Below are 20,860 nucleotides of genomic sequence, written 5' to 3'. Positions count from 1 at the left end.
TGGGTACCTATTACCTATTGGTAGAGTATTTACTTTTTTAGTTTCTTAAGTCTGAGAAAAGATGCGCTGTTGTGTTGTTTTAGTCGTAACTTTTTCTTAAGGATTTTGTATTTAGACTAGCAGTAGCTTGTTATTCTTTATGATAATGATGAATATTTTTGACGAAAATTGGGAGATAGGTGTAGTTTTTAAATGAAAACAAGTTTTAATATGGGTCTCACATAAATTTATTTCTCCATATACATATGTATAATTTTGCGAATCCACTGTGTCCCGAGACGCAGCGCGGGAATTTTTACAAAATAATTGTCGTCTACAAACGTTCTACAATTACATTCACACATCGCCCCGCCAGCCATATTGCGTCCGCCATTTTAATTGCACTAAAATAATTATTTAAAGCTAGGGCGTTTACATTAATCGATTTGATCATTATCGATATATTTGTTCTTGCAAATTAACACAATACGCTAGATGGCGACTGGTTACAAAATACCTTTTGTACACAATAAATGTAAGAAAAATAAGCAATTCATTTATTATCTGGGGCGGTGTTGATTGGAGGGAAAATTATTAATTTACCGTCTACACTTTGAAATAAAGTATTTTGAGATCGAGTTAATTAAAAAAGTTTGGTGATTAAGTGACGGATCCATTAGGTGCGTGTTTTATATTTCATTTTTAATAAACGCATGCCTTTGATTTATTTAAGTACTTTTTAAATTATTTGGCAAGCAACAATACCCCAGATATTACAATTTGGCAATAAAAATACTAAAAGTAAAGTAAAATTAGGTACAATATACGGCAATCATTTACAAAATAATACATTAGAAATTGAATTTACGAAATACAATTTAAAATTACATCATAGGATACACAAATAAACTGATTAAGAACACATAAAATTAGTTAGTAAAATCAGTCTTAACATACCGAACATAGGTATTTGTAATGATTTTAACAATGAATGATGCAAGACAGTAGAAACAGCCGTTTTGTACTAAATAATGGAATAAACAGCACCTTAATATGGCAACATACTAATTAAGCGTTGATACTGACAATACCGTAGAACATCTTCAACAAAGAAAAAATTTGCCGTGTAGATTTCAGGTTAAAAAAATATATTATTCCATTTTGTAACTAAAGTTGCTGGCATTTATCTGTCATATTTAATGTTTTAATTATTTCGTGGTTATTAATATTTATCTAAATAACAGTACAGTTTTACGGTATTGCAGTACTTCCAACAATTGGTTATTTAGGACAACATATTCCCTAATGGCAGAATGATACATTACCTAAGCCTAAGTGTGATGAGTGTAAAAAAACAACTGTACAAGAGATCGTAGTGTGCGTTCGGATACGTTTACAAATGAATGACGACGATGTTGCCGCGGCGAAATAAAAAATACACGTACGTACAAAAATAAGATAAAAAAGGAATGATAGAAAGTAAAGCCTAAAATCACTGAATATTTCAAAACATAGTTAGTTTACTTACACAGCTGGTATCTAAAGCAATTCGAGAAGCCCATGCCCACTAGCGTGTATATGTTTCGAACCTCGCTAAATACATGATTCATCAACGAGTATTAAATTTTCACTATAACCTCAATTTAACAATTATTCTCATTAACTCTACGTACGTTTCGTATTTTATTGTATTCTTTATTTTACTTTTCATTATAGCTAAGTGAAACGATTGGCAGTTACGAATGGCCGCGGTCGTTACCCGACCTAATCCAGACGTACTTAGTTTAACTTTAGTTCCCTTAGATATGAGTCACTTTTTAAATTGTTCGCATATCTACGTGTAACGTTTGAAAATTGCGTCAACCGCTTTATATTCCCTAAGTTTCATACAAGCTCAAATTTAACTTATACGTAGGTAGATCGATATAAGTAGTAGGTATATTGTATAAAACGAGTGAAAAACGTAAAAATCTTATACATTTACTATGCAAGGGGATTACTGTAAAATATTAAATAACATACTACACTTAAAGATAGCTTAAAATAGTGTTAGAGTCGTGGCAGTCACGTTTGAGTCACTCGAAAAATGTCATTCTTGTCGTCCATTACTCCACGCTTTTGTATGAGAAGCATAAATAAACAGAGGATTCATGCTAAGGGAAAGAAAATTCTTTACATTATTTTCGTAAAAAGAAATGTAAAAAAGTTTATCTCCAATTATACCTTTTCGGAACTCTCAATTCATTTCACCAGTGTACATATCTATAACACCATACATATAGTTTTACGAGTCAAATATAAATTGATTCGTCTCTCTTACCTCTATCATTACCACACCAAAACATATTTATCTTACTACATATAGATATGTCATCGAATCACGATCATCCTCTAAAAGCAAGCAGTGATTGTTCAAAGTAACCAAAAAACATACGAAAAGAAAGGTAACATTCGAGTCATTAAGCTGACTTTACACTGTCGTTTTTATACTAAACTAAAAAAGTAGAGCCGCTGACATCTTTAGCATATGTTACAACACGGATATGACGAGAATGTTCATTTTTACACAGTAACTTTACAAGATGAACCGGAATAGATAAAACTGAAACTCAATAACGTATATTTAACTAGAAGTAGTATTATATAAAGCATGCTAAATATGTTAGAGACTCTGTTCACGTCCGTCGCGTCAACATGATTGGCTGGATAACTGGGCTAGTTAATAACAACACAAGTAACACAAAGTTATGTTCAAAATACAAATATTTACATAACATATGCACTACGCACAGGACTGACACAAAAATTCACACGACACAGCCGATTCGTCTAAAAGTTTTCATATAATATTGCAATAATGAAACGTGTTACCACAATTTACACTACTTAAACATATTTTAACACCCGATATGAAAAATAAACTTCTAATTACAGCTGCAATAACTATTTATACATTTTACAATATTATGTTTGTATATATGTATGTGACGATCAGAATTGAATATTATATCGCGTAAAGTTATTTAAGTCTCTAAGCGCACTGTTCATTCACTAAACGTTACGTTATATTTTGGTCGCAAATTATATTTTCACGGCGTAACCATTACACTGATCATTAAATACTTCTCAAAACTCTTTCTTCGTTAATATAAATGCATCTAAGTATAATTCAACTGTTTATATGGACTTTAACATTTAAACTGTTCCGTTTTAGAGACAAAAATAGCACGAACAGCTGCGAAAAGGCGGGAACATGTTTAGTTTACGCCGGGATATGGCGGCCATCTACATTTATCGGCCACACTATAACACTATATCCAAATACTAACAGGGTTTTCCATTCCGCACCCAACATGCCCATTGAGTGTTTTAGACAAGCGACATATCCTGTAACGTATACTAGACATGTTCCCAACTCGGTATCTATCATAAGTTAGATAATAGGATAATAATTAATTATATTTATTACCCTTCCGACTCACAATCATGATTTTAAGTGGTCACAATCGTAAAATACATCATAAGTAGCTTTCCTAGGCACTCATACATGTTTTAGCCTCATATACAAAGATGAAATGACAGTCAGTCGATGTCGCGGGTACATCACTACGTTACGTAAATTGAAGCGCGGAACTCGATATTTATTATCTGTGGTTACAGAACAAAGAAGTATTCAATCTCTTTTGTCTATTGTGGCGGGAAAATGTAAAAAAGTTATGAAAGTTTGTGGCTTTGAAGTGAGCTAAAATTTATTTTATATTATTGTCCTTTTTGTATGGCGATGGTGGATGTTCGAGGGAAACTTTAAATATGGTTATGTAAGTGTAAGATTCTGAAGTCACAACTTGAAAAGTGGGTCGTATGAGAAGTTGTGGAAATCTGAGCAACTATGGTTCTAGAGGACTTTATTTTAAAACTGAATAAGTTCATTCTTAACTACGCATAGAGTAGAGTAAATCATACTTAAGTTTTTAAATGCTTTTAAGTTGAAGTTTCTTATCGTGTGTTGCCAGTTCACAAAATTATTTAAGTACTACATTTTGTTTTTAATTTATTTATACCGCGTTTTAGTTTATTTTTAAATGATGGTGTGTTTAGATTGAATACTTCATTGCGTGTGTTAAGTACGTTGTTGACAAGTTCCGGGAGCTTACACGAGTATGTCTCAGCGTCAGTTGGCGTAGTGGTCGAAGGAGCCGAGGTACTCCAACGCTGCGCGATAGCAGAATTCATACTGGTCCTGAGAACAAACGAACTGTTTTAGAAAGTTCTAAACTTATGCACGGATGTCTAAAAATGCCTGCTTTGCTGAAACTGCTGGTAATATTATTTTCAGTCCGCTTTCCCGAAGGGATTCGCTAATCATATTACATCTAGTAAAATATTTTTCAGTCCCGCGTAACAAAACCTGTTGAGATATTGTTATCTGTATTTTATACGGTCAGAAAATCTAACTTTGCCCGTTGTTTCTATACATCATTAATGCTTGAATCCATTAAAATGGAAACGTAAATACGAAAAACCGAAGAAAACTAGAAGACGTATTTGCAGATCAGCCCTGCTGCTTCTGCTGCTACTAGTTATAAGAAGAAGGGCTCTAAATCTAAGGACATAAAGTATAACATCTATATTCGTACCTCAGTTTGCACCATGGCGGGACGTTGCGTGCGCAGCGTGCGTACCGTCTGGAACACGTCCACGACGCCTTCGTACTGCATGCGCTCCAGCACCGTCGACAGGGTGATGAACACGCCCGTGCGACCCACACCCGCGCTGTACACAACAACAAAAAAACATTGTAATTTTTGCAAGAACTTTTAAACTGCAATTCTACTTCTTCTTTATCTTGTCCTTAGTTCGTGTACAATGGTCTATTCCCAGTTGTCTCACCTAGTACTGTCCCACAGGATGGCGACTGGGAATTTTCTGCTCACTGGTCACCCTAAAATAGGGCCGGCACAATATGTTTTTGTTCTGAAAATTGGGCTATGCGTTTAAGCTAAACTGCTACGTTCGGTGTCTGCTAACGTCAAAAAAACAAGCTGCTCCTCAATTGTTTTTATTGTTTTTTGTTCTATTCGCCATTGTCAAACTGACTCGAATCGGAGCAATGGCGATTTATTGCCAAATCTTATCTGGCGACAGAAGTGTCACGAGTAACATTAGAGATCAAACAATTAAGAACATCCCAACTAAAACAACACAGATTACTAAGAAACAATACAAACCTGCAGTGTACAGTAATAGGTCCATCTTGACCGAACTGTTCCTTGGTCTTATGTACTTGTCCTAGGAAGTCTATGAATCCTTCTCCACTCTTAGGCACGCCTTGTTCAGGCCAGTCAGTGAATTGGAACTGACGAACCGTTCTGGACGACCCATCGCGTGCGTCCGTTACCTATACAAAAATACATATTTACTTTTCAAATAAAACTATCTCTAAAATCATTTTGATTATGCGGAATTGTGACACGTTTTTTAATCATTCATTTACTTAAATTTTACGCATCAGATGAGGTATGAAACTGATCCTTAAAGTATCATTTAAGTTTTGTCACTTAAAAGTAAAGTATCATGTTAGTTTTGTCACTTAAATAAACGATTGACTTTGTCATCCTTACCTTGAATTCCCTCAAGATGTACTGAGGCATGTTATATTCTGCGATGGGATCAACCACAAAGCATTGGTAGCGCACAGAACGGTCCGAAGGCCAATACTGGTGACACTTTTCCTAAAACACAAACATACGTTATTTGAAATTCTATAAACTTTTAGTAAAATAATAGCTGCGACTTGTGTGGTTACTTACTCGTCCCATTTCCTTCAACTTGGTCAACATCACGATAATGGTAGAATTGTGCTCCCAAAGCATTCGCCAGAAATCATCTGTAGTATCTGGCAAAGGCCCTTGGGTGGCGATATAAGCCGCTCTGTATCTGTAGCCGTCGACAAACGACGCATTAATGTAGTCAGATCCATCTCGCGGGCTTAAACAAACCCTAGTCGACTCATACGGCAAGATATGCACCAGCCTGTTCTTATGCTTGTTGCACGGAAGGCTTGCAGACACAAAGCGGCTGGAGTCAGCTTTCATATTAGCTAACTTCTTAAATTCCAATTCCATTCCAGTGATATTCTCAATAGGATCAACTCGCATCAGCTTTTGAATGTGAGCGTGCAGGTTACGCGCGGGCACTTCAGTGTCGCCGCAAATGACAGCCTCGAGCAGAGCGTCGTGGATGAAGATGTATTGGTCTTCAGTTTGCACCATGTAGTTTCTTTGAGCTCGTAAACAAGTCACATGGCCGTAGATATCCACAGTGCGCTCATGTCGAGCCCTCTCGAGCATTGAATCAATAACAATGAAGCATCCAGTGCGACCAACACCGGCAGAGCAATGTACGACCAGTGGGCCAGCATCAGGTGGGTTCAGAGCTCTAACACGTCGCAAGAATTGCAGGAACGGTGCAGGGTGGTCAGGAACACCATGATCGGGCCACGCGGTAAACTGCAATTGCTTAATTTCACGTCTCTCGGCACTATTGCCATTCCTCTCGACTTGGAAGGTTCGGATGCAATAAGTTGCCAGTTCTTGAACCTCGGCTATAGTCACAGCCATCATGCCATAAGTCTCAGTTCCTCTGCTAGGCCAGTATTGGTCACATTTGATTCTAGTTCTCTCTTCGAGCTTGGTCATCATAACAATTGTAGAAGTGCGAAGTTCCCAGCACATGCGCCAGAAATCGGCTAAGGTTTCCTGAAGAGGACCTTGTGTCGCGACGTATGCGTTATGTTTACGATATCCATCGCAGTAGTTGGCGTTGATGTAGTCACTTCCAAGTATACCGTCAATAGGCTGGAGTATCACACGACTGTGATCATAAGCGATCACATTAGCGTAGCGATTCTTAGGCTTGTTAACTTCCATATTAGAATGATCCCAGGTAAATTGTTGGCCTGGTTCAATACTCTCATATTCTTGCGAAAACTTGAGGTTATCATTTGCTTTCAGTCTTTCTATATGTTCGGCAAGTTCTAGAATAGGAATAGGTGGGTGGGAAATCATAGCGGGTGTTTGGAAGTTCAATCTTCTCATTTCAACTGGATCAGACGGTGCTCCGAAGCCAACGTCAGCTGACATCAATGGTCTTGTTACAGCAGCTTGATCAGGGGCTTTGCAAGGTTGTCGTCGTCTCTTAAATATGAATAAGACTACCAAACACAGTGAAAGCATCAGTGCTGCAATAATAGGGCCTACCACCCACACCATGCCTGCTTCTTTTCTATTTTCTTCTATTCTAATTTCAGGATCTCCATGAATGTCTTTAGGGTCAGGTCTACTCGGTTCATCTCCAGGCGGTGCTACTCGCATATCAAGAGACAAATTTTCCGAAAATGGACTGGAGGTGTAAAGATGCTTTTGCGGAGTATCAACAACAGCACGTACGAACACGCGGTATTTCTTATTTTGGTTCAATTTTCTGTTGACGAAACCTTCGTACATTTCATCATTACCAAGATGGAACGTATATAAAATATTTCGTTGTAAGAATTTGGCAGCAATGTATGGTGCGTTTTCATCGTCTGTTCGACCATTATTTTTTATTAAATCATCTGTTAGGAACTGATCCGGATTCTTATGATTATGAGCTTTGTCATCAGGCACTACAACTAGATAATAATGCGATATGGGTCCATATTCTTCTGAGGCTTGAGGTAGAATGACGAGTATTTCGTTTTCGATAACGCCGTAAAAGTCAGGCTTCACCATCGGTTTGGGTGCCGCCATTTGAGTGGTGACAGTGATCTTCGTCGGCGGTCTGTACGAATCGTCATTAGGTATGGCACTTACATTAACATTATACGTAGTGAACGGCGACAGATCGTTGATCGAATGCGACGTTCTGTCGTGTTTCACGATGATTTCCCTTCTCGGTATCTCCTGCGTTTGCGTCATACCAAGAGAGTCAACAAATTCTTTAATAGCGTTGTAGGAAATCTTATAGCTAACGGGGTTTAAGCGTAACGGAGGAGACCACGACAACGTCATGGAGTGAGTGGACACGTCTTGAGCCCTAAGGTGTAAAGGCACTTCTTCAGGCCGGACCTTCACAGTAACCTTTTCTGACAATCTTCCCAGGCCATCCGCCGTCTTTGCAGCAACTGCGATTGCATATTCTGCAAACTTCTCCAGATTTTCTAAATCAGCTGAATGTGTTACATGAACGCTCTTTTGCTGCCATTCATCCAAATCTTCCACTGGTGTCATGGTATAGAATATAACGTAGCCAATAATCTTCTTCCTAGATCGGAACGTTTCCCACCAGACTTCCACACTGGATTCAGAAGTCGCAACGGCTTTGACTGACATGGGCGCTCTACCGATGTCCCTCTCAGTATGAGCCGTTACGTCTTTGCTGTATGGTCCAGCACCTTGATCAGTGTACGCTCGGACTTTGAACACATAGTGGGCGTCTTCTTCTAAACCAGTAAATACTGCCTTTGTTACTTCAGTCGTTTTCTCTTGAACTGAAGATTGATCACCTCTCTTGTAGAACTGCACATCATATTTCTTTATCTGGCCACTTCGGTCGGCGCGGATGGGAGCGTCCCAAGTAATACTAATGATGTCCGGCGTTTGGAAGTGGTAAGTGACGTTTGTTGGAGGTCCCTTCGGCGCACCTTCCGGCGTTAGCCAGTACTTAATAGTCTCTTGACCTATACCGATATGATTTTTACCTGCTAGCCTATATTCATATTGGACGCCTCTTTCTAAATCATTAATTTTATAACTATGTACTTTAGTTCCGGGAAAATTGACTTCCTCGAGGGGTTGATCTTTGATGCCATATCTTAGACGATATCCGAGCAAATCACCGTATGTTTGGGACGGTTTGGTCCATTCTAACTCTATCGACACAACCGGATCCCTCTCTAGAACCCTGTAAGGAAAATATCGGTTCATTACGGGTGTTCAAAACATCGTGAAAATGAAATATCATTGTATAAAGTATGAGGGCTCACTTCAGGTTGACGGTAGGCCTGTTTGGCACACCGCCAGGCGTCTTTACAGACACCGGCGCACTTCGGTCACCGTCTCCCTTCCTCGTCAGAGCAGCCACTTGCACGTTGTACCGCGTATCCGGTTGGAGCCCCGAAACGTTCAATTCGAGAGTCGTATCGTCCATTACGTTGAATCGCATCGGGTCGTTTAGGAGTCCCTTGCCCTGCGTTATACGAATATTTTGTTAGTATTTTGCTGCCGCAATATTTTGCTATTTATTTATCTTATGTTTTGATAGAGCGTGGTACATACCTCTTCTCGAACTTCTTGTACGTGAACATGATAGCCTCTAATGATGCCGTTTTTGTCTTTCTCCTGCGGCGGCTTCCACGTCACATGGATAGAAGTGGAGTTGATGGCGACGACCGACACGTCTTGGGGCTCGCCGGGAACTGTGAGCACACAATACATATGTGAGATACCGAGCCGTACCTGTATGCGAGTCGACCTAAACTGCCCTATCAGCATCTACGGGAGCGTGCTAATTACTACCTAAGCGACTCTTAAGGGCCTAAATTGGAATTAAAGCGTCGGCGTCAAAGGCTTTTGAGTAAAGCGCTGCAGAGTTTCGGTAATAATGAACAGTAGTAGAAGTGGTGTCGGTAATCGCCGTCGTTGATGCTGATAGAGCACTTCGGTCGCGGCGAGTGACTACACACGCCTTCAGCATCTCGATCGGGCATTTGAATACCAACACACACTGAGACATTATCATTTACGCCCTTTCACATCACCATAACCAATTAAAATCCATTACCTTCCAATCCACATCGTAAAGAACAACTAAAATCGTCAAGCTTTTACAAAGAGTTGAACATTTAGTAAGTATTTCATCTAGTAGATTCCAAAGCAGCATTTCTATAACTATAAATCCTTAAACCACACACTGCAAGGGATCATCATGCTTCGGGACGTCAAGACTTGGGATTATCGTTTCAAAAGTAAATCACAAAAGGTCACACCAAGTCTTCAACTCATAAAATCGTCTACGAAGTCATGCTTAGAGGTTACCGCTTGCAGTTTGTTTGAGAGTAAGTCTTTAGATTAAGGAACTAGGAAGATATACTACATAAAGCATAAGGCACAAGCACAAACGCACACCGAAACAAGCACTATAGTAATTGGTACTCACTCCTTACGGCTGTACGGGGTTACCAGCGGCCCATACAAAGTCAGTGACGAGAGAAAAAAGAGAAAAACGCATTCAAATACATTTAAGACAAATTGTGCGAACATTGCAGGGCGAACGGAACTACTAAGTGAGAGATTACGAGTAGAACGCTTGTCGGCGAAATGGGGGGCACTCTTATTTTATTTCCTCGTGTATTTTGAGCTCTTTAGGAGGCGCATTCGGTTTAAGCCGCTTGGGACGCGTGCATTGCCTTTTTCTGTTCGGAGCGCGCCAAACAAACGTGAATGTGAATTTTTATTTCTTCAGCAGGGTAAAATGCGTCGAGTTTGTTTGTCGCCAAGGATCTTTTTCGCGAAGTAAGCGCACATGAGCGTATAACGAGTTTTCTAGAATTAGAGTGGAACAGAAAAAGGCAACGTGGCCCACGTTCAGTTAACCGTTCCACGTCGTTCGGCGCAGAGAAGTCACTCACACGCACATGTATTGATTAACGCGACGGCGCCAGTCTTAGTGTGTGTGCGTCGTGTGGGCCTGTCAATGTGCGGCCGCCGTACCTTCTGTGTGTGTTGTGGCACTCGTGGCCTCGTGTGGCTCGTACCTCGTGTGTCCTCAGTGATGTTTGTGACTGTGTCAGAGTGTCCGTTGGCTGTGCTCTTCGACAAACTGTTCAGTATTCTATATAAAGTTATTGTACTTAACAGGAGTGATCGATGCCGGTTATATCACGCAGCGTTCTTTGAGCCCCGCCCGTTCGTTGTATACGGCAATAGCGAACGTTAGGCATAATAGTATTCTGTATTATGTCACAATATCTAGTGTGCATGCACGACGATAGTCTGATAGAGTATACGGAAGAAAGAAGAGAGGCGAGAGTGAAACTGCTACTGCCAAGAAGTTGTAGCACAAGAGCAAGTGAGATAGACAGAGAGATAGAGGTAAAGAGAGACAGAGAGATAGATAGAGGTAGCGCGTAGAGTCTAATAACCGAGCTGAGCAGTCGGGGAGTACAGGCGAAGAGTGTCGCGCTCCTGATCCCTGGGATCCGTTCGAGAGACCAATCGGTTTTAAAGTGGAATTTAGACGTTGGATCCTCGGGACTCGGCTTCGACCCGCAGCCTTCCCGCTAATAGTAGATAGTAGTGAGGATAGTACAGTGAGTAAAGAAGTAGTAATTGTGAGTAGTTCAGTAGCATGCGCGCGTGTCGTGTGGGGACGGTATTGGTATTCAAATGCGGCGTTCGGGCCGTGGTGCGTGTTGAGCGGTACAGCCGAGCGGTCGCCGCGCGGTGTGCGCACGTGGCAGCGGGCGCGCGCGCTCAGTGCCAGTGTGTGCACACCGCCGGCCACGCACACGGCTACAGGTAGTCGTGCCACGCACTCGCTCTCTCACCTTGTGTCGTCGCTAGATGTGCTGAGTGATTCCTAAAAGTGCAGTTTACCTCACGCAACCATCACAATAATCCACAACCGATTGCGTGCAGTAAAACGTGAAACCTATCTGGTGCCCAGTGAAAACTTAACGAAAACGGTGCGGTGTCGGTAAAGAAAGCATGCAAAATTGTGTCCATCGCTAAATACTCAACAACTGTGCGCCAAAATCAATAATATAACGGTGCCGTCGACACTATACCAGGTGCATTATAAACTTTGCATTTCAGTGAGTGCCATCTTAACGAGTCGATGACGAGTCAATGCGACGCGTCATCTAAAGAAATCATTACATGTGACAAGTGAGTGGAAGTATCAACTCTATGCCGCTGCGATAGCGGCTGTAATACAGTGAAACCAACATGATCATCTGTGACATGATTATAGATATACATGGAATATTATCGGCAAGCATAATTATACTTTTGTTACGAGAACAGAACCTCCTTGTTTAGAATCCTGCTATGTGCTCACAAAAAAGGAACAAAAGAAAAAATGACATTAGTATTTTGGTAGTAGTTGTAGCGCAACGAGTTTTGTAATGATCAATATGAACTATTCCGTCGTGATATTAATGGTTTTTATCATAACAGCCCACCACCAATATTGGGTCAATTATCATTTGCATATCATTATGTCCACTCACGGCTAAAATGGAACTGCGTCTGAGTGTTTAGCGCGGTTCAAATAAACACAAAGCGCTATTACTAAACATTTTCACAAAGGTAATTACTACAATTCCATTTTAACTGTGATGTTTATACGTTCCACAATAAAACCATTCATATGGAATATGAAACGACACAGCTAATTATCAAATAAATTATAGATAATGTTACTGTTTAATTTGTTTGTTTCAAACACATCGTCGATATGAGTGATTTTATTGTCATACCACTTTATACCAACTTTGTACCATCCCAAGGTTTTGTTATTGTTAGTAAATAGAGTTATTATATTATTAGATATCATATTTCATCAAGTATTCTCAACATGTTAGTCAGACAGATGTAGTAGCAGAGGACGTATTCAAACAAACCGTACTTCGAGACAGATTAACAAATTCATACCTAATTTGCAATAATTTTAAAAGTAAATGAACTCCTAAAACTCCTCTGATATTACATGGCCAAAGAACTTTGTTAATTTGAAAGATAATTAAATTATTCATCAATTATTAGCAATTAATTCTTTGGCTCGGCATCGCTCAATTTTATGATTTTATGTTTATTAACGCTGCCAGAGATTATATTAAAAAGTTCATCTATCAAGAGTTTTTCGTTCGGAGAATTCTTCGCGGGGAAGTCATAAAATTGAGGAGCCGAAGTCGGCGGGAGGGGGCGTCGTAACAGTCCAAAGTTCGTATGCGACACGTACCGTCTTCGTGCGTGCGGACCGTGACGGGGTACGAGGTGGGGCCGTCGCCCACGCTCGTGCCCGCCAGCACCCAGATGCGGTACTCGGTCCAGCGCCGCAGCTCGTCCAGCACGAACGAGGTCTGGTTCAGTTTGACGACGGTGGCCTCACTATCCCCGTGGCCCGACTCGGCGTACAGCAGCTTGTAGTAGGCGATGCGGCCGTGCGCGCGCTCGGCGGGCGGCGGCGCCCACGACACGCGCACCGCCGTCGGCGACACGGCCACCGCCGACACGTTCATGGGCGGCGCGCCCGGCACTACGCAAGCGAACCGTCAGGCCCCGCGGGACAGAACTAGTCTCACCCGGGGAGCCACCTGCAACTCAAATGCGGCGCGCGGCTCGGCGCGCCGCGTTATACCACCGCCGACCTAACCGACGCAATCACTGAATGCGATCCAAACGAAAAATAAACGGTGCCCAAAACAAATGAAAAAACGGCGTCCGCCGTTAAAAAATAAACGTGCATGCACATTTTGTTAGTGTGGTGTGATCGTAGGATCCGCTCGCCCATACATCTCTAAGTCTCATCCGTCACACTTTCCCCTGTTGGAAGAAAATTGTGATGATTATGTTCTAGCTTACGACGCGGAGAACACTATTTTTTATCCCAGTGATAGATGATGTGATAGATCCCGCCGATAAGATTGATGGTACCCGATGAAGTTAATGGCGACTGAGCTAAGATTTCGGAATGTTCTGCGCGTCGTCAGCGATCCAATAAAAAAGTGTCACCGGAGGCGTCAGCCTCGGATTTAAAACTCTCCTACGTACAACATAAAGCTACTACTAAGGTACGGTGTACGCTTCAGAATAAACAAATTCCGCTAACGACTCGGACGGTTTCGTTCTGGTGGAATCTAGTCACGGCGTACACTTTACCGTTTCGACAAATTTACGATTACAAAACACATATTGTGATATAAAACTTGGTGCTTGTGCTGTATTACTGGCAGCGTGCCGGGCAGGTGCTCTTATGTGAAATATTACATTAGGAGTTACCTGGAATAACCACAATAGGTTCACACTCTCATATTCTCAAAGCAGTGACTGGGAAGGAGCCAGCCACGAGGGAAACAAAGAAGCGACATTAAAAAAGTACAAATATAGTTTGAGTTTGAAATAGCGTATTATAATTATTAGTGGTTCGTTCCCATTCACCGGTCTACAGTCACTCGTTCACGAGACGTCACTCCGTGTGTCAGTGGCAGCACATACCATATTGCTTGGTGCGCACGGCGATGGGCGGCGTGGTGGCGCCCTCGCCCCGCTGCGACCGCGCCGCCAGCCAGATGTAGTACAACGTGTTGGGATACAGCCCGTTCAGAGTGTACGTCTCAGTTATTTGGATACGCCTACAGAAATACAGTGTTAGAACAGAGAACAGATTGAGTTAGAAACTCACGAAGGGTCCTTCGAAAAAAAAATCATGATTAAATAAAGTAATTCAAGAAGAGTTTTGCAGTCTTATACAATTTTCATACGTAGAGTAAGAAAAATAAAATAAAGGACGTAAGTCTAAAACAATAGGACATTACAGTTCTCAAATCTGGTCGATTACAAGTAACCAGCAGTTCGATAAAACCTCTCAAATTTAAATGGAAATTAACAAAAAAGTCGTTATATTGATTTCCTCACTTCCTATGGTGTTCTTTCGCATAAGTGTCGTTCCAGTATAGCTCGTAGGATACGATGTTGTCTCCGGCGTGGGCTGGTCTTCTCCAAGACAAGGTCACTGATGTCTCGCCAGCTTCCACTGCTACCAGGTTCGAGGGCTGGGATGGTACACCTAGGTTAAACAAATAAAATTACGTTTAGGACAAGCATGTCATTACACCTTTTTTGAAATGTTACATTTTTATTGATATTTTAATACATATTTTATTAATAATTTTAAGAACAAAAACAATTATATGCAGTCAATGTTTCCTCGATCTATCTGAAATCACGGTTATCAAAATTTATTATAATAAAATAATCAGTCAAACTAATCAAGCATATCTATCATGTAATATATTTTAATCAAAAGTTCCAAAAGGGGTCCCAATTAGATTGTACCATGTCTATCGGAAAAGACATGGGGACGTTAAGGGATTACAATACCATAGCGAATCTCAATGTGACATTGTATGTATTTAAATAAACATGGCCTTTTAATCAAACAAGCCGACAATTTGACGTCCTACGACCATATATATACTGTATGTATGTGCATCACAATTACTTATTCATATTATACTAGCTGACCCGCGCAACTTCGCTTGCGTCACCTAAGAGAATGGGTCAAAATTTTCCCCGTTTTTGTATCATTTTTCGTTGCTACTCCGCTCCTAATGACCGTAGCGTGATGTTATATAGCCTATAGCCTTCCTCGATAAATGGGCTATCTAAAACTAAAAGAATTTTTCAAATCGGATGAGTAGTTCCTGAGATTAGCGCGTTCAAACAAACAAACAAACAAACAAACAAACTCTTCAGCTTTATAATATTAGTAAGTATAGATTATGATCAGCTGTTGCCAACCACTATCCAGTATCAGCCAATATTCCGAATATTTTTATGGGTCAATTTTTAACATGACTAAGCTAAGTAAGCAATACAAAAACGCAAAGATGATTAGCGATAATATTTTTTTAACCAATTTCAAAAACAGATGAGTTATCATTTCGTCTGTTTTTTGTATAATGCCATGAACGTCTGATCAAGAGAGTTACGTAAAGCTGAACATTGACCTTTTCAGAAGTTATTTAATAAAGACAAGCCTTAGACCGCCTGAATGAACTTTTACACTAAGTCAATACAAAAAAAAAAAGAAAAAAAATAATATACCACTAATATATCTAAACAAAGTGTATAAATATATTAGATATAAAACGTATGTACGTACGTTAATGGAATCATATTTACTAAGCTCGCAATCCCATGTGGATTGTGCGCGATACCAAGTAATGGGCTCTGAGCGAGGCTTTCATATAAACTGTTTGAAGAACCTCTTGCAAATAAACTAGTTTTAGTTTTACTCTGATTTTCTATTGCTAATATTGTAGTACTTTTTATTCATTGTATGGCAATTTGCTTTGGAATTATTCTTGTATGTGTATCGTAAAAATAATAAACTACGACTAATTCTAAAAGATTTGGTTGAAATTCAGAATGGTGTCGTATGCAGGAATTAAATTCTATCGTCGCTGGGTTAATATACTTATTCTAACCATTTTTATAATGCAAGCCTATAAAAATATCAATGGCTTTTTAGTGTAGTATGTAGCGTAAAGTGATAAAGAAAGAATATAAGTTATACAGTGCTACGACGTAGTAGCATCTACGACGTAGATGGCACGTAGAATGTCTACGATGCTACGCCATGGGCAACATTAAAAAAAACTACTTTTTAACGTAGATTATGTTGTTCTAAAGTCTTATGTTTCAAATCTTTCTCACTCATATCATACTGGTTTATAAACTTTAATATTTAAAAGTCACTCTAATTTTCATTAATATCTTTTAAAGTTTCAAATAATATCGTCTATACATACCTTGTTGTGTTTTGACTTGCACAGGAGCAGAAATAGGTCCAGGTCCAACTGAAGTGAAGGCTTGCACGCGTATTGTGTACACCGTGTGGGGAGTCAACTCGCTGATCGTTGTTAAGTGACTGTTGTCCATCTGTTGGGAAATGGAAGGAATTTTGTAATTACAATATTTTATTTTATATTTATTCTATATTATGTTTATACATATATTATATTCCATACTATATTATTTAATGCTATCTTACCATTTGAGAATGCCACGACTGCAAAGGTTGTGAAGGATCCGTGGTGTAAAAGATTTTGTAGCCCTGTGAAATAATATTTTATTAGTACTAAGCACAGTCAGTGTCATAAATTGCTAAGTCATTTGTAATACTTGTCGTACAGTCCAAGAACTTAATAGATGCATGCTCGATTTATCTACTATATTCATAAAAATATATATGAAGTTATGAAAGGTTTATAAGATATTTTGTTTCTTTCACTCCTTAGCGAAATGAAAAAGAAGAAACATTTTTAGTAGTATTTTTATTAAAAAAAGGTTTATAGTGTGTTTATGAATAAAAGGGTTAGTTTGTAGTTAATAATGAGCTGTATCAAACAGGATGATGATCGTGTGTGAGTTGTCCCAAAATATTTATTTTATTTTTAATATAACTATATACCTCAACAGTTATCTTTGCATACAAGACTAATAGATTGTTGGATTATAACGACTGCAGCGATAGTATACAATAATTGAATAATAAATAAATGTTTCTATACATTTATTAATAAAATATTCTTACCGTAACTTGTCCGTTGGGTGTCTCAGGTTCATCCCACTGTATGACCATGGTGCTTGAACTGAGAGGTCGTACTTGCACGTTGCGAGGTGCTGAGCCCGGTTCTACGATACAAATACATTATAGTGTTATTATAGCACGAGAAACAGTGAAATATCACACCCATACTACTGTCGAAAAGGTCTTACAACCAAAATGAGTAAGTTAGTGGATTGGAGCACTTGCAATTTGTAGATTTTTGGTTATGTTTAAATGTAAATCTGACACTGCTGTAAACGTCAAAGTGACAAATATAACATAATAAATAGTTGTTTAAGGTTGAGGGATGTTTTTGCCTTCGGTCGTGAAGCTGATAGGGTTTGAAATCAGGTCTAACCTCTCTCTCATTATGGGAGGAGACCTGTGCCTTGCAGTAGGTCAGTAATTAATAATAATAATATAATAATTGGTAGTAATTACTTGCTATATGTACTTTTGTTGTTAGACAATCTAGTTTTTTCTCTTCAATAACATAAATATAATATTAATATGTTTGCTTAATAAGTTACTCATTTCGGCTGTAAGTAAATTATTCACCAAAATTGCATGCTACGAATTACACATAATAATTTTGACTTAATAATGAACTTTAATTATATGTAAAACAATGTCGAAATTACTATAAAGTATTAACTTTAACACCCAATATTAATAATGAACCAATTAAACAATACATATTGTTATTTAAAACCTGTTATTTAAACATAAAACATATAAATTAACACAAACAAAAAAACCTGACAACAATTTCGTAAAACACCTATCATTCGATAAAAAAATACTAGAAAATAAAAATAATAAACAATCGTATTAAAAGACATTCTAATACCGATTTGAAACCCAAAAAAATATGTTCGACAAATTCTATCAGAAGTTGTATTGTCATAGAAGCAATAACACGTAAACATCTCAATGTTAAATTAAGAACCGGCTCGACTCATCTCAATTATGTTCAAAATGAAAATAAAAATAATAGGACAATAAGCGTCGGGGGCACAATAGCCTTTTTAATAGGATTTGTAATCGCTGTCTCTAACACGAAACACGGAGCGTCACTCAATGAAAAAATCTCTTTTCTGTTTATAATACTCGCGAAGGGCGAAACAATAAAAGTTTCGGGACTGTGCAATATTAAAACGCTATAATCTCGTTTGGGTCCAGGATCCGGGTCGTCGGCGTCACACCAAACTTTTCCTTTATTAGAAATGTAAAGAATATAAAAGACCTGTTGGTAATTTTTATACACCAACGTTTTCATTACCAACTCATCAGAGTTTTTATTTGTCTGTTTTGTGACATCGTGTCCACAATTTAGCTTCAGACGAGGTTTCGGAAGTCAAATTTAATATATTTTGTGGAGGGAAATTAGATATGGTGCTTTGATACCGCGACGGGGAACATTCACGGCGCGAGTAAAGAAATGAAATTCCACAATTCCACCACAGGGTAATTGTACGGTAAATATTTAATATGTAATTGAGGGAAACGAACAGAATAACTCGAATCTGTATAGTAATATAACGAAAAACAAACATGCACATTATTAGCCAAATATTAACCCTAACAAGCGAGATTAGCTTCACCCAGTGGACGGATTAAATGCATTCAATATTTACGATACAACCTAAAATCCATGCTATCAACGCCCACATTTTAGAGTTTTAGCCCACAAACAACGTCGTTAATGTTTTACGTAATGTTGATATACTTACTGGCGCCTCCATATGAGTCCCCTGGAAGAGAGCACGGGAACAAAACAACAACATTAGTATTGAGAAAGCACGTGACGTCACACACTGATCACACAAACGGTGCCGGAGAAAAACTTTAAAAACGTGTGTCACAAAGAACTGGCCGGTTTGGTCCTAACATTGATAAAAACGAAATGGTGCATGATTAAGAAAATATATTACGCACTACGTCTAGTCTAGAAAGTAAAACAAATGTGCAAAAGAAACTCAAGTCAATGATAAATCAGAAGCGAAACTTACATGAAGCATCGGCGAATGTCGTAGGTCACGTTACGAGTAAACGCGTAGGCATGTAAACACGATCAAAGAATACCTTAAAACTGAGTATTGAGCGCAAGAAACGTAAAACAAATTCTATTTACCCAATTCAAAGCAGGAAAAATTAATTGTAGACTTCACAAAATTGAAAGCGAGAGAGTAAAATGAAATGATAATATAATAAGCGTATGAGTTTATGCGTACGTATGAGTTTTTGTTTCCTATTACAACTTGCTACAAGTTTGTTATATTTTTGTTCCATAGGGTCTTGTAAGTAAAGACAAACATTTGGAATTTTTACCTGAAAAGGGTTTCTATTGACAATTAGTATGGTTATTTAAATTCCCCATAGAGGTTGTGTTTTCACCGCACCATGTGGGTATTTGAGTAATTTCATTAACATATTCCAAGCTATGTTTAATTAAGATACATATCAAGCGATCACTTTTTTGTTCTAAGTACCTACAGTTTTGTCATAATGCAAAATTAATTTATTGTTTTCCAAAAGACATCGTCCTGATGCGTCCTTAAAAAAATAAAATATGTTTTTAACCCAAAAATTTTGTGCCAGTGTAAGGATAGAATTAAGATTTTTTTTTTAATTTATCGGTTTGGCGATATATAAAAAAATCCTGTACAGATAAAATATAAGTACTCCCAATAGCCTTGCCTAGCCTAGCCTTACCTTATTCTAAAGGCTCTTAAAAAGTTTAAAGCCAGAAATAACTATACTAATCGTTCATTTATTTTGATCCCAACGTAAACATTGCATTTGACATTGTAAATGCCAATGTTTTCATATGAAAATCATTTTTGACATTTCATAAAAAGTAGCTGATTTAATTAGTAGTCGAGTACCCTATTGTTTGTATTAATAGGAAAGAGGCCATAAAATATAATTTTATATTATAATATGAATGTTCAATATTGCTAAATACGCATTCTGAATCAGATAACAAAGGCAATTAAATGAATGTTTCTGGTCATTTCTGTTACTAAATTATGCATTCCTGTTTTAACTGATTGTTTATCGCAAAATTTAATTTTAAATGTTATCTGTACAATTTGTATGAAATTGGTCTATGCTTGTTAATTAACTATAAGTGTGTGTCTACTAGTGGATTAGTATGTATTTTGTTTACTCATTCCCTTATTTCAAAATCTAGGTTTTTGATGAACTATATTAAGTTATTCAAATTCCATAACGTTAACTAACCTATTTTAAATTACAGTGTCACTAGAACGATTCTTCCTACAGAATATTACCAAAAATAATAAACTATCTATTTTTTTAAAGATTTAATATCGTTATTTACAATTTATTTGTAATATAATGCGTAATATTACTGGCCGATTACACTTATATTTCATTTGTAAAAAAAACACATAAATATAATTAAAAATAAAACCATTTTTTCAATTATGGAATTTGAATAACATTCTGTGCTATCTTACGTGGCGTATATTTCTTTCAA

General features: G+C 38.3%; 1 protein-coding gene across 7 annotated transcripts in view; it reads right to left on the bottom strand.

Annotated features, from left to right (window-relative positions):
• Window positions 1-215: 215 nt before the first annotated feature.
• Lar (tyrosine-protein phosphatase Lar) overlaps window positions 216-20,860 on the bottom strand; it is a 430,735-nt gene continuing 410,090 nt past the window's right edge. For 2 of the 7 annotated variants that reach the window (XM_076122426.1, XM_076122429.1), the window contains 14 exons: window positions 19,089-19,109; window positions 17,341-17,441; window positions 16,798-16,860; window positions 16,556-16,685; window positions 14,658-14,808; window positions 14,238-14,374; window positions 12,982-13,278; window positions 9,297-9,436; window positions 9,005-9,207; window positions 5,790-8,922; window positions 5,601-5,711; window positions 5,208-5,377; window positions 4,617-4,752; window positions 216-4,219 (listed from right to left, as the gene is read on the bottom strand). In XM_076122426.1, coding sequence (XP_075978541.1) covers window positions 4,151-4,219; window positions 4,617-4,752; window positions 5,208-5,377; window positions 5,601-5,711; window positions 5,790-8,922; window positions 9,005-9,207; window positions 9,297-9,436; window positions 12,982-13,278; window positions 14,238-14,374; window positions 14,658-14,808; window positions 16,556-16,685; window positions 16,798-16,860; window positions 17,341-17,441; window positions 19,089-19,109 — 4,862 coding nt within the window. In that variant the 3' untranslated portion in view covers window positions 216-4,150. The remainder of the gene's footprint in view (window positions 4,220-4,616; window positions 4,753-5,207; window positions 5,378-5,600; window positions 5,712-5,789; window positions 8,923-9,004; window positions 9,208-9,296; window positions 9,437-12,981; window positions 13,279-14,237; window positions 14,375-14,657; window positions 14,809-16,555; window positions 16,686-16,797; window positions 16,861-17,340; window positions 17,442-19,088; window positions 19,110-20,860) is intronic. The other 5 variants (XM_076122430.1, XM_076122427.1, XM_076122428.1 and 2 more) reach the window with 5 other exon arrangements.

Source organism: Anticarsia gemmatalis, chromosome 14 (genome assembly GCF_050436995.1).
Source record: "Anticarsia gemmatalis isolate Benzon Research Colony breed Stoneville strain chromosome 14, ilAntGemm2 primary, whole genome shotgun sequence".
Taxonomy (NCBI): Eukaryota; Metazoa; Arthropoda; class Insecta; order Lepidoptera; family Erebidae; genus Anticarsia; species Anticarsia gemmatalis.
The sequence above is the reverse complement of the archived record's forward strand: the minus strand, read 5'-3'. Positions and strand labels throughout refer to the sequence as shown.